This window comes from Tenrec ecaudatus, chromosome 1 (assembly GCF_050624435.1).
Source record: "Tenrec ecaudatus isolate mTenEca1 chromosome 1, mTenEca1.hap1, whole genome shotgun sequence".
In the NCBI taxonomy this organism is placed as follows: domain Eukaryota; kingdom Metazoa; phylum Chordata; class Mammalia; order Afrosoricida; family Tenrecidae; genus Tenrec; species Tenrec ecaudatus.
The window spans coordinates 66,753,211-66,767,092 of record NC_134530.1 but is presented as its reverse complement, the minus strand read 5'-3'; the positions used below and the strand labels follow the sequence as shown (position 1 = coordinate 66,767,092).

Here is a 13,882-nt window from a genome sequence, read left to right as displayed (position 1 = left end):
CTACACTATTCTGACTTCAAATATGTGAGTGTGTAATTTGGAAGAAAATTTGAGATTTTCCTGACTGCACTGTGAATTTTGGCCTCTTTTTTGAGTGCGATTTGTATGTTTTTCTGGTCACTTGTCTGGATGGAAAGATAATATATATATTCACTCAGTTAGCAAGTCTAGAGTTTAAGAAACCATTTGGGGGCAGTAATCTAGATGAGAAGTAGAGAAAACCGGAACTTCGGCGTTGTCTAGAGCAGATTAGAAAGGTTTAGGAGCTAGAATTGGTAGTATGTAAATGTTAACTCATTAGGATTCTGAGAAGTGTAGGTATTTGGAGGATTTAATATAGAATTTCCTCCCCCCCCCACACACACACTTGGTCTGAGTCTGAATTAACTGAGAATTAAGACAAAACATAAGAACCATCAGCTGAAGAAACTCTTGGCCCCTGAACAAAACAGAAATTAGGGACCACTCACCCACCCTGAGCAGTTGAAAATCTAAGTATACCTTTGAATCCCCAAAACTTACTAAAGCCCACTACAGTCTAAGTTTTTTATTGACATAATAAATTATACCTTTGTAAAGTGTTTAATTTAGTGGGTTTTAGTATATGAGAGGGCTTCAAAAATTTCTTGGGAAATTGGTTATTTTTTGATTCTTTGGAAGTCTTACCATATTGACAAGGTTGTGCAATTATCAGCACTATCCAACTTCAGAGCATTTTTCCCAACTCAACAAACAGTTCCCATTCCCCGCCCCCATCTGTTGGCAACCACTAACCTTTTTGTCTCTGTGAATTTATTTATTCTGGACACTTCATATAAATTGAATCATATAATTTGTGTCTTTTTTTCCATGCAGCATAATGTTTTCAGGGTTCATTCACGTTGTAACACCTATCAGTTCTTCATTCTCTTTTTATGATTAAACAAGGTTCTTTTATGTGAATATACCATATTTTGCAATGCCATTCATTAGTTGATGGACATTTGATTTTTTGAAAAAATGATTTTATTGGGCTCATAGCAATTCATACATCAGTCGTATCAAGCACATTTGTACATTTATTGCCATCATCATTTTCTAAGCATTATCTGTTTGAACCTTTGGTATTAGCTCCTGTTTTCCTTCCTTCCGCCACCCAACGGACCCTGGATAAATTATTATTTTCATATCTTACATCGACTGCTTTCTCCCTTCACCCATGTTTCTGTTCTTCCCTTTGGGGATTATATGTCAGTTCTTGTGATCAGTTCCCTCTTTTCTCCCCCTTCCCCTCCCACCTTTCCCTACCCTTTTGGTATCACCACTCCCATTTCTGTTCCTGGAGGGTTTATCTGTCCTGGATTCCATGTGTTGAGAGCTCTTGTCTATACTAGTAGAATTGTTTTTACTTTTTGATTATTAAGAGACTAGGGATATTTATGGAGAAGTCATTCCTCATAGAAACTAGGAGGTGGAATGAAGTATTCTGCCGTAACAAAGGAATAGGAAAGAATTAAGCCCCAAACCTGAAAGCTGTTCTTAGATGAAGGACATTGCCATTTTATCAAAATGGGACATGGTAAATTTAGGATAGTCCATTGGGAATGTTAGATACTTATATTTCAAGAATAGGAAGTTGAACTGGGTGCAGGGGTCCTCAATTTTTTTAAACAGGAGGCCAGTTCACTGTCCCTCCGACCTAGTGGAGGGCTGGATTATAGTTAAGAAAAAAAAAGAACACACTGCACATATCTTATTTTGAAGTAAAAAGCAAAATGGGGCAAAAACACCCGGTAGGCTGGATAAATGTCCTCTGCTGGCTGCATGTGGCCTGTGGGCCGTAGTTTGAGGACGCCTAGGCTAGAGACATAGATTTGAGATCCGTCAGCATGCAGGTAATTAAAACTAGTGGTTGTAGTTGTTGAATTGGTTCTGACTCATGGTGATCTGTGATAACATTGAAACCTTGCCCTGGCCTGTGCCATCTTCATGAAAATTACTGGGATGTTTTAAGTCCATTGCTGATTCAGTAAGATTCTATCAGTCCATCTCATTGATCTTTCTTCATTTTCATTGGCATTCTACTAGCCATGTGTTCTTTGATTGGTCTTTTCTGATGACATGCCCTGGATAAGTGAGTCAATAAAACACAGGGTCACCATGAGTTAGAGTTGAAAACAACAACAACAACACATCATCATTTCTAAGGACTTTCTGGTATTTCTTTTAAGTCTGATTTAATGGTTCTGTTGGCCATCCCAAATCTATTTGACTATTTAAAATCATCTGTAAAATAAAACCAAAAAGGTGTCTAGTAATTCTGTGTCTGGAGTCTTGGGGGTTTTGAGTTGGTCAGGTGATGGCCCTGCTGTCTCTTGCTTGTGGTGACTTGTTTCCTTCTGAATTTTGTGATTTTTGTTTTGAATTAATTTATTTTGCAATCTAATTAGAATTCTTTGAGGTCTGCATCAAAGGTGGGGTCCCCCAGGGAGATTTGCATTTGCTTTTGCCACAATTAAATAGGTACAATCTAGGTATCAATCTGTTTATGGTTGTGCAATACCAGGGGCCGTAACTGCTCTATTGCTGCCCAAGCTCCCTTAACACCCTGTCAGCACTGCTATGGTTAAGTGACAAATTGAAGAGAGAGTTTTTCTTGCAGTTCTCTTGGGTTAGGCTTGGACTTTGCCTCTTCTTCCCTAATTCCCAAGAAGCCTTGGAATTACAAGTTCATATTCATAGTTTGGCAAAATGCCCTGAAGGTGAAAAAAACATAGCTACATCTCTCTCTCATTTCATTCTTCTGCTTAGTTTTCACTTTCTGTCAGGTTATTGACTTCACTTACAAAGATTTAAATATGTATTTTAAAAAAACAATTTATTAGGGACTCATATAACTCTTATCACAGTCCATGCATATACATACATTAATTGTATAAAGCACATCCATACATTCCCTGCCCCAATCATTCTCAAAGCATTTGCTCTCCACTTAAGCCCTTTGCATCAGGTCCTCTTTTTTTCCCTCCCTCCCCGCTCCCCCCTCCCTCATGTGCCCTTGGTAATTTATACATCGTTATTTTGGATTTAAATATATTTTATCCAGCATTTTAGCTATTTTATGGCAGGGTGACTTAGCCATCCATTCTGTCATACTGGCAGGAATATAAGTATCTGTTTTTCTCTTCAGAATATGCAGGGATAGTTAGATGCAGGGAGTTCAGTCAGCTTCTACACCAAAAGCTATAAACTGGGGTCCTAATCCAATGTTTCCCTTGGCTCACATACTATTTGGAAACTAAAGTCTTGCGATTTCAAATAAAATTTTGGATTTATGGTATTTCTTGAAAAAGTGGAAGTTCTTATAATATTGGGCTTGCACTCTGCTATTCCTGGAACTGGGAATAATAGCTGATCTCTTCAGGTAGAGCATGTGCTCTCTCATTCCTTACCATCTCCTTCAATCATACAGTGTATGCACATGTGTATATTTACATGCATTCCAGCTTCTCCCATTTATGTTCTCCGTAGGCACTTGTGGAGCTTCCTTGGCCCTATTGACCATACTGACTTATTATCATGGTTCAGGAGTAGTGATAATAGACACATTCACATTAGTTTTTTATTTAACGGTAACAATAAATCTGCCATTTATCCCAAATTAATAAAGTTATATAGGTGACATTATCCCCGAACTACAGATAAAGAAACTGAGGTTCAGTGAGGTATATAAGTTCTTCAAGGTCTCATAGTGTCATAGAATTTGCATCTAGAACTTTTTTGTGTAGTCTACAGTCCTCCGCTCTACCAGCTGAGCTATCGAAGGGTGCCTCATCTAGAACTTTTTTATGCATAGCTTTTTTTCCCTTGCTTCACCCCCCCACCCTTTTAAATCTTTTTTTAAGCAGTGGAACTATTTCTGTAGATAGAGATTTTAGATCCAATATATGAAATCAGTAAGGGGAACAAATGTGGGGAATGCACAGCTCTGTGGTAGTTTAAATACTTCCCTGGAATCCCCTTGATTTTACTAAACATTTTACACATTCTTTCTCTGTACCAGGAACCATAACCATTTGTTAGATTTTATGAGGCCTCTGCTCATTTGGTTGTAACATTCTTCAAACTAAACAAAACTTAAACCCACTGCTGTTAAGTTGATACCAACTTAAAGTGACCCTGTGGAGTTGAGCCAGAACAGTTCTCGTGGGTTTCCTTGGCAGTAAATCTTGATGAGAGTGGAAGGCCTCACCTTTTTCCCATGGAATAGCTGGGGATTTTAATTGCTAACCTCGAAGTTACCTTAGTAATCCAGTGCGTACCTCGCTACACCACCAGGGCTCTTTGTTACCCTTAAGCTCTATGTCTGGTCTTCCTTTGTAGAATTCATTTCATTACCTAATAGCATTTTTGATTCATGTGGTTATGTGTTCAGATAATGGCAAGTCTTTTAACCATTTAACTTGATTTTTAGAGTGCTTTAATCAGAATTGTAGTGTGATTAATAGTTTATTTATTTTGGAGCATCTAGTAACCAATTCTCTTCTTTTTTTAGTTTCCCTTTGTGGCCAGATGGGTTTGTATGGACAAACTTGTCCATCTGTAACTTCATTAAGGTGAGTACGCTTCATTTTCATTCATTGGAACATGCAATTTTAAGTCATATAGGTCAGATCATATGACAGTGAATTTTAGGAGGTTCATAAAATATAGTTTCTTTTGTCAGATAGTACTATGGTGGGTATTGGGAGCTATTTTTGCTTACAAAGAATTAAAAAACAATTTCATAATGGGATTTATATCTGAAACCAATTCCCCATTTAATGAACATGCTCTTCATTAAATAACATTTTTATACTTGGTCATTCCTTTTTTATTTTTAACTAATTTGCTCTCATGTCTTAGTTAGAAAATGCATAATTAATTTTTAGCATGTCATTAAATTACATTTTGAGATAATAATTTTGAATCTTTTTCTAAAGGATGATGTACACATCATGCCCAAATGACCCACTCTTACAATAAACAAACCATGTAAAATATACAATGTAGGAACTAAGTAGTTGTATCCAAGCCAGTGGTTTCAGATTTTTTGAAGTCTCCAGATCTTCTCTACAAATGGAATCTTATCTGATGTCCAGTAAGTAAAATCAGTGAATGAGAGATTTTCCTGCTTCCTTAGACTTCAGTGCTCTACATTCAAGTGGATCCTGAGGAATCACTGAATTTCCACAGAGCACAGTTTGAGAAAGAACATAAATCTGATCATAATTGAAATCTTTCATACTAGATTATGAAGGGTTGTAACTAGCCATCATTGTGTATTCAGTATATTGATTACCTACTCTGTTTCCATACATTGTCCTCAAATGCTTGGGGCACCACGGCTAACAAAGCAGACAAAAATCCTAGAAGCATGGAGCTTATATTTGATGAAGGACAATGAATAAACAAAATAAGTAAAAAAGGAATAAATAAATAAGGTTGTGACAGTGATAAGGTTAAGGAGAAAAATAAAATAGGGAAGTATGGGAGGGTATGTTACTTTAGTTTGGTTAGCCAGGAGCAGTTTCTCCGAAAATGTGACACTTGAATGAAAACCTGAAGAAGTATTGGAAAGTTCATTTTTCAAATACCAGCATTCCAGGCAAAGGAACTCGGGAAATACCAAGAAAAGCTTCTTGTATAGTCCTGAACAGTGAGGAGGTCAGTGTCTTTGGAACTGAGTAAATGATTAAAAAAAAAAAAAAAAAGGATTGCTTACTTCGCTTTGGAGGGAAAAGAGACAAGAGGAGACTGTGAAAGTCATTCTCTTCATTTAGAATATAACAAAGACAAATGACACAATGTAATTGTCTCTTTTTAACGAAGAAAATGTTTCTTTGTAAAAAAGTTTCTTTGTGTGCTATTATGACATTTATTTCCATGAGAGTGCATCTTCATATCATAATGGAAATAGATTTTTATATTGGGAATCTTCTAATGAAGAGATTGCTTTATTACTTGGCTAGGGGTTTTCCTCCCTATCCTCCAAACAAAGGACACCTGTATAGTTCAGAAAATAACCTTGCTTTTTAGAAAAATTAAATCTTTAATTTTCAAAGTTTCTCTAGGATTAACTTGACTACACAGTGATGTCTGCTTAGTATGAAGGGAAATCTTTACCTTTTTAGGGATATTTAAACCTCGAGGCATGGTCACATGGATATTTTTCGGACTTGGATCTTCCTTGCATTGAATGTTATAAAAGACAATTTAGTTGTAAAATATGCTGGATTAATTATTAATCTGAGATTTTAAGCCTTTTAATTTGAATATCATGTTTAGGTTAAAACTGCGAGGGACATTGGGTTAGGGAAAACATGCCTAACTTTTTTGCTTCATTGAATTAGATAGAAGTAGTACCATGCAATTATTCCTTAATATGCTCACTTGTGTGCTTTAATTCTTGCACATCATATTCTAGAATCAAATTTTTCATAGATGTAGGTATAAATTTAGTATCGGTAAACTTCTTAAGTAGTTTGAATCCTGATTAAAAAAATATATATACATCTGTTGTTTCTGCAATATTGTGTATGATTTATCCATAGATGTTTTGGGAGGATCATTGTCCTTGAGTTTTCTAAGTGGAAGTCAGCATTGATTTGAGATAGGGGAGAGCAGAGGAGAATGGTTCTTTTGGTGAAATAAACTGTATTACTTAAAATAAAACCACAATAAAATTTAGTTTGCTTCTTTCCCATAGATTCTCTCCCAAACCAGAAGTAGCTTTCGCAACTACACTACCCAATTATAAGATGAGAGCCAGAACTCAGGCTCTATTATTTGAACAGAGACTACATGTAAAGCTTGCCTCTTTAATGTATATTCTTTGTTTGAGGGAACTTCAAAAAGTTCCTGGAAAGATCCATTATCTTTTAATTCCATTTTCCCATGAACATTCTGAAGCTCCCTTGTATGCTTAGAAAGTGTCCAATCTTAAGGCAGAAAGGATATAAATTGATGAATAAGTAGACGTGGTTGGGAATGAGTGAATGATAAGGCAGGTGGAGGTTTGTCTGCAGACAGGTAAGAGTGGAGTAGAGTAAACAAACTTATGGGTAATTAAAGGTAAGAAGGACATTGAAGGTAGATAATACATTTAAATAACTTGGTGGATAGGCGAAGTGGTTATAAAGTGACTTAAAACTCCTGGTAGCCCAAATATATAGATTAAACAAATTAGGTATTGTTTCCATTTGATAATGTTTCAGTCTAGTTTGAATGTGTTTAAGTTTAATCTAAATTTAAGATTGTTTTAAACATTATACTTACTGTGTTTTTATAATTAAGAAATAATACATGTTTATTGTAGAAAAATTGGAAATAAGATAGTCATGGAGTTTTATACCAGTAACTATTACATGTGAATTAGAAGAAAAGTCCTCTTTTTAAAAAAATGAATGGTTGCCAAAGGTTTTGGAGTGAAAGCTAAGCATACTCTTTAATTTTATTATAGGTAACTTTTAAAATAGCTTCACTAACTTTTATTTAACTCACTATAGCCAAATAATTATCTTAAAATTTTTATTTTCATACTGTCGTTAAAATTAGGCATGTATTACATCGTTATATCACATCTCTATTTGAACTGGTCACATTTCAAGTGTTTCACATTGTACATGACAATGTAGTTCTGGAACATTGTGACAGTCTTTAAAATTGATTTGTTAATTATATTCATCTAAAGCTATTAGGGATTTACAGAATTGCATTTTCACAAGTTAGTCTATATAATGAAACTATTACTTTGTATCAGTAGGAATTGTCAAGGGGCAGAAATCATACCAATTATTTGAGTAGAGACTAATAAGTAGGAAAAAATCATTAACTAGCTATAAAGTTGTAAAGGGTAAAAAATAAACCTCTAATGGAGGCAGAGGAAGACACTGGGAAGAGAGTAAGAGTTAAAGTCAGCAGAGGTAAATGATGTGTCATATACAATCCTGCAGTACAAGTAGATGCATGGTTAGACGCACAGGCTGAACGGGCATGGGAGGGATAGTCGGAGTATACCCACAAATATTAACAGGCTATTTTTACATAGTATTATCCTTGCTACAAATATAGCCATGAATGTGGTAGAGCATAAAGGTGGCAAAAGTTATGAAAACTTCTTAGACATAATCAAACACCTTTAGGGAATGAGTCGTTGGATATGGGGCTCAGGACCCTAGCCTCAGTACACCTAGATCAGTTGGAATAAAATAATCCACAAAGACAGTGCTCTGTATCCTGGTTTGATGAATAGCAGCTGGGGTCTTAAAGTCTTATGAGCGGCCACCTAAGGCTCTCCCTGCCAGAGGAAAAGAGTGATGAAAGTAGAAACTACATGGAAACAATTAGTCCAGTGAGCTAATGGACCACATAAACATCTGTCTTCATGACCCCGAGACAGAACTAGATGGTGCCCAGCTACCAGTACCAGCTACTCTGAAAGGGACCACATTTGAAGGTCCTAGATGGAGTGAGAGAAAAATGTGACGCAAACTCAAAGTGATAAAAAGACCAGGCTTACTGGTTATAGAAACTGATGGAATGTTGAGACTATGTCCTTTAGTCACCTTGCAGGTCTAGAAATGATCTTATCCCTACCCCACCTCCTGGCTCTGTTTTCAGCCAAAGAATAGAGAGATCAATAAGGGGAATAGAGAGCCTTGAAGGAGCAGTAGGGTAAATATTGGGCTAGTAACCACTAAGTTGGTGGTTCAGACCCACCAACTGCTCTGGAGGAGAAAGATGAGGCTGTCTATTCCTGTACAGATGTATAGTACATAGCTTAATGGTGATGAGGTTGTTTTTTGGATAATGGGAATAGTAACAACTACTGAGGTGTGCAAACATTAGAACATTCAGCCATTTGAGGTAAATAGGCAGCATTTACCCAAAGGTAAAGCTCTGAAGGGTTAAGAAAGAAAGAGTAATTGGAAACAAGCAAAGTTAAAAAAAATAAAAAACAAAACTCTAATATGGACATAGATACTTAAGGAAGCAGTTACCAACCCAAGGGCCCAGAGAAAAAAAAAAGGAAAAACTTGGAAGAAGGGCCCAATAGAACTGAAACTCAGTCCTCTGAGGAAAAGGCATTACATAGCTGGTGTTATCTGAGCTCTAAAGAAGGATCTCTTGGGCCTGAGACTCAAACCTTGGCAGGAGAGGCACTGGCTTGTTGGTGCTGGGAGTGGGGCATGGTGAATCAATTTCTGCAAGTGTTGGAAAACTGCAAACTGGATTCTGTTGTTGAGCAAGAAGCTCTTGCTGGGATTTGCTTTTTAGGAAGCCCAAAGACTAGATAGGAAGGTGCGAGCTTCTTACTCCTTTTCCCATCTGGTCCATTTGACTGCCCCCTCTTAGCAGACCCTTACAGGGAGCTAACTGGAGAACAGGTGTGGGTGGCAGAGTCCTGCCTCTTGCATCATATACAGGCCATAGTAGGGTAGGTTTGGAGCTGAAGGGCAATAACTTAATAGTGGCCACATTTATTCCAACAGTGTTAAGAAATATGGTATAAACCAAACTCACTGCTATCGACTCAGTTCCATCTCATAGTAACTATAGAACAGAGCAGAACGGCCCCATTCAGTTTCCTAGACTAAATCTTTATGAGAGCAAAATCGTCTTTTTCCCTCAGAGTGACTGGTGGGCTCGAACCACTGAACTTGTGGTTAGGTCAGCCACCCAGGGCTCCTACAAAATGTGGTAGAAAGATGTTTCCGCATATCTATTTTGTAGTCAGTATTTATGTGATTTAGCAGGTTGTCTGTTGTAATGTACCATCAAATAGGTTCTGTTACCATATGCTTAACAGAATGAAACACTTCCTGGTCCTGCGCCATCCTCACAATTGTTCTTATGCTTGAGTCCATTGTTGCAGCCACAGGATCAGTCCGCCTCCTTGAGGGCCTTCCTTTTTGTAGCTGCCCTTCTACTCTACCAAACCTGATGTCCTTCTTTAGGGACTGGTCTTTCATGATAGCATGTCCGAAGTACTTAAGATGAAGTCTCGCCATCCTTGCCTCTGAGAAGCTCTCTGGCCTTACTTCTTCCAAGATAGATTGGTTTATACTTTTAGCAGTCCATGGAACTTTCCATATTCCTCCAGCACCACAATTCAAGTGCATTTATTCTTCTTCATTTGTTTTATTCAGTGTCCAGCTTTCTCGTGCATATGATGCATAGGAGAATACTAGGTGCACCTTAGTCCTCAAAGTAGCATCCTTGATTTTTAATACTTTAAAGAGGTCTTGTGCACCAGATTTACCTAATGTTTTTAAATTACTTGCATGTTTACCTCCATGTTTTTAAATAATCCTCTTATATTTTTTGTTAATCTTGCAAACTCATATTAACATTCACAAGTATTCTTTGTAGTTTGCATCTACAGTATTCACATTATTTGGATATTAGCAGGCTGGGGAGTGAGTGATGGCCAGGGTTCATTCACATTGGTTCACTGAGTTCGATAGCAAAGCACGTATTCAGGTGATGATGGAGATGATTTCTGTCATATAGTTGAATTTTAAAAACTTAGCTAAATCTGGTTGCTGAGTTTAGATAACTTGAATTTGAATAGTGAAGTATCCTTGTATTTTATTTTTAAGTATGGAGTCACAGCAAAAGCTTACAGAAAAAGTATTTTCTTTCTTTTCTTGTTTTTTCTTCAGAAAAAGCATTTTCCTTGAACATTCGCTTTATGTAGATAAGTAAATATGCACATACATATCACATGTTCACATATTAATAGCAATGTAATATTTTTATAACTTGATTGGGCCCAAACAAAATAAATTTTGATATTTTTTTCATACTTGTTAAGAGGGGGCCCTTTCTGCAATTCAGAATTGCCTAACATTTATTTGGAGATTGATTCTATGTTACACAACTATACACCCTTGTGCCCTAGGTTATCAGGTAGTTTGCAGGAGGTTTTGGGGACATTTATGTTACCTTTTGCACCCCTTGAAATGGTTTTTATGTTTCTTGTAGATCCCTTTTATTATTGGTGTAATCTGACTGTTTGGGAGATACAAGGTCTCCATGAGCAGGGAATGGAGAGAAATATTTTAGTGTCAGAGGTTTATATATTTCATCATTTTCCTTCTTGATAGTGATCACCTTGCTCTTTAGTGCCACCAGAAAAGAGATTTATTTCAAGGATTAGTTCTGCCTCGTTCCTAGCAGCAAGCTTGGAATTGATATGCATATACCCAGCAGGTATTGCATGTTTCCAGACCCACCAATAGTGTATGAGAGGTTCAATCTCTCTACGTACGCTCCGGCATTCTCCCTCCTCCCACCCCCCTCCCCCTGGTAATCCAAGTAACTTTTATGAGTGAAAGGGAAGTTTAGGATAGTACAGTCTCAGATAGTGCATGCCATCTCTGGAAAGTGTGCAAGATTTCATGGTGGGACCCTGGGAAAGTGTGTTGCTAAAAATGGCCGCTGCAGGGGAGTGTGAAAAACCACATGGAAAAATGGCCATTAAGAGGAGTCCACAGAATCTAAAGAGGAGCCCCGGAACCAAAAAGGGAAGAAGAGAGTGTGAGCCCGAAGGGCGCTACGCACACGGGAGAGAGATCCTATCCTTTACTGAAAGAGACTTTAATGTTTGTTTTTTTTAATTGGTTTGGCATTGTCAGTGTAAGGTGATAGCTCATTGTTGTTTTTATTTGTATATCTTAGATGGCAAGTGATTGTGATCCCCCCCCCATGTATTTAATAACCATTGGCATGTAATTTTTGGTGAACTTTTGCTCACTTTTTAAATGGATTGTTTTTTTTCTTACTGAGTCATAGTATTCTCTTGATTTTAGAAATTTAGTCCCTTGTCTTTTGTGTCATTACTAAAGATTTTCCTCAGTCGAGTACGTTCCTTTTACTCTTGATGAAGTCTTTTGCTGTATCTGTGGCTTATCTTTAATAGGCCACAGTCCTCTATTTTGTCTTCTACTATGTGTGCTTCCTTCGTTACATTTGGTAGTTTGTGTATGCCCTGCATTGGGGTCCTTAAGTTTGCTCCTGTTTTCTCATTGGTGATCTTTATAGCTCTGGGATTTACATTTCCATCCTTGTTCAATTTTGAGTAGCGTCATGCATAGGGTGAGGTATGGGCCCTGTTTCATTTTTCTGCAGGTGGAGGTCCAATTTTGCCAGCACCATTTATTGAAAAGAGTACCTCTTTCTCATTTAATATTTTTTGGCCCTTTGAGAAAGATCAATTGTTAGTAGGTAGGTCGATTTATTTCTGGGTTCTCTATTCTGTTCCCTTGGTCTGTCTTTTATTGAACTAGTACAAGGCTGTTACAAACTCCTGTGGCTGTGTAGAAGTTTTTGAGATCGGGAAGTAAGAATCCTCCTGTTTGCATCCTAAGAAGTTCTGGGTTGTTTCATTCTTCATATGAAATTAGTCATTAATTTTCCTATTTCTTTAAAGAATAAAGTTGGAATTTGAATTGCATTGTATTTATAGATTGCATTGGGTAGTATTGACATTGTCACAGTAATAACCCTTCCTATCCATGAACATAGGCTATTCTACCATTTGTGAGGGTATCTTGGTTTCTTGTGATAGTTTTGTAGTTTTCTTTGTATTGTCTTGTTTCTTTGATTAGACTTATTCCTGAGTATCATTGCAGTTTTAATTTGCATTTGAATACTAACTGAAAGCTTGCTGATTTGAACCACCCTTTGGGACTGGAGGAATGGCCTGGTGATCTGCTTCTGTAAAGATTTCAGCTAAGAGAATCTATGATTGCAATCAACTCCATGGTGATAAGGCTTTTTTGGTTTTGTTTTGGTTCCGTGATTAATAATGTTAAGCATTTTTTCCATATGTGTCTTTGCCATCATTTGTTGTCTTTGGTAAAGAATTTGTTCAACTCTTTTTCCCATTGAAAAGTTTTGTTTGCTTTCTCTTTTTCCTGTGAGATTTTTTCAAATGCTTTTATTGGGGTTCTTACATTCTCTCATAACAATCCATACATTCATCCAGTGTGTTAAGCACATTTGCACATATGCCACCTCCCTTTGAGTTTTGAGAATTCGTTTTTTATATAAGCCCTCTCTCAGATTTTATATACTTCTCACACTAAAAAATTCTTATTTGTGGCTTGCCTTTTCAATCTCCGAATAATAAAAATAGTACAGCATTTGAGTAAATTTTAATTTTGATTAAGTCATATCTTTTAAAAATATGGATTATACTTTTATGGTGAAATAGCAAAGAAATCTACCCAATCATTTTGCAATTGTTTTCTTATATGATTTCTTCTAGAAGTTTCATAGTTTTAACGTTAATGTTTAGGTGCAATCGTTTTTCAAGTTTTTACATATAGTGTCCAGTAAAATTTTCTGTAAAATTTTTGCTATGCAAAAATTGTTTTAACATGATTTCTTTTATTCTTCCATTTCCCTATTGACCTGACTCACCACTTTTGTTGAAGGTCACTGGAATCCACCGAGTGTTCGCTCAGAAGGACTTACCTTGAGCTTGCTTTTAGGAACATCTCAGATTCTGAACAGAGTAAAAGGGAGGACCTTTGCCCATACTGGCATGGTGTCTTGGCTATATCTGTTTTATTATGTTCTTATTCATACGCTTTACCTATCCACTGATGAGGCCTCTAAGCCCCATGGAAATGCCACTTGGTGTTTTATTAGCAATCTAGTAATTGATTCACTGCTATTTAGTCGATTACAACTCATAGTGACCCTATAGGACAGGGTAGAACTTCCCCAGTAGGTTTCTTCAACTGCAACTTTTTCTCTCTCGCTTGCTCTTTTTTTTTTTTTTAAGACTGCAACTTTTTACGTGAGTAGAAAGCTTCATCTTTTTCCTGAGTTAAGTGACAGTGGCTATGGA

The 13,882-nt window shown here is 36.9% G+C and overlaps 1 protein-coding gene across 2 annotated transcripts in view; it reads left to right on the top strand.

Annotated features, from left to right (window-relative positions):
- The window catches only part of FOXJ3 (forkhead box J3), a 137,428-nt gene that overhangs the window by 28,531 nt on the left and 95,015 nt on the right, over positions 1-13,882 (top strand). For both annotated transcript variants that reach the window (XM_075554654.1, XM_075554646.1), the window contains exon 2: positions 4,535-4,595. In XM_075554654.1, coding sequence (XP_075410769.1) covers positions 4,552-4,595 — 44 coding nt within the window. In that variant the 5' untranslated portion in view covers positions 4,535-4,551. The remainder of the gene's footprint in view (positions 1-4,534; positions 4,596-13,882) is intronic.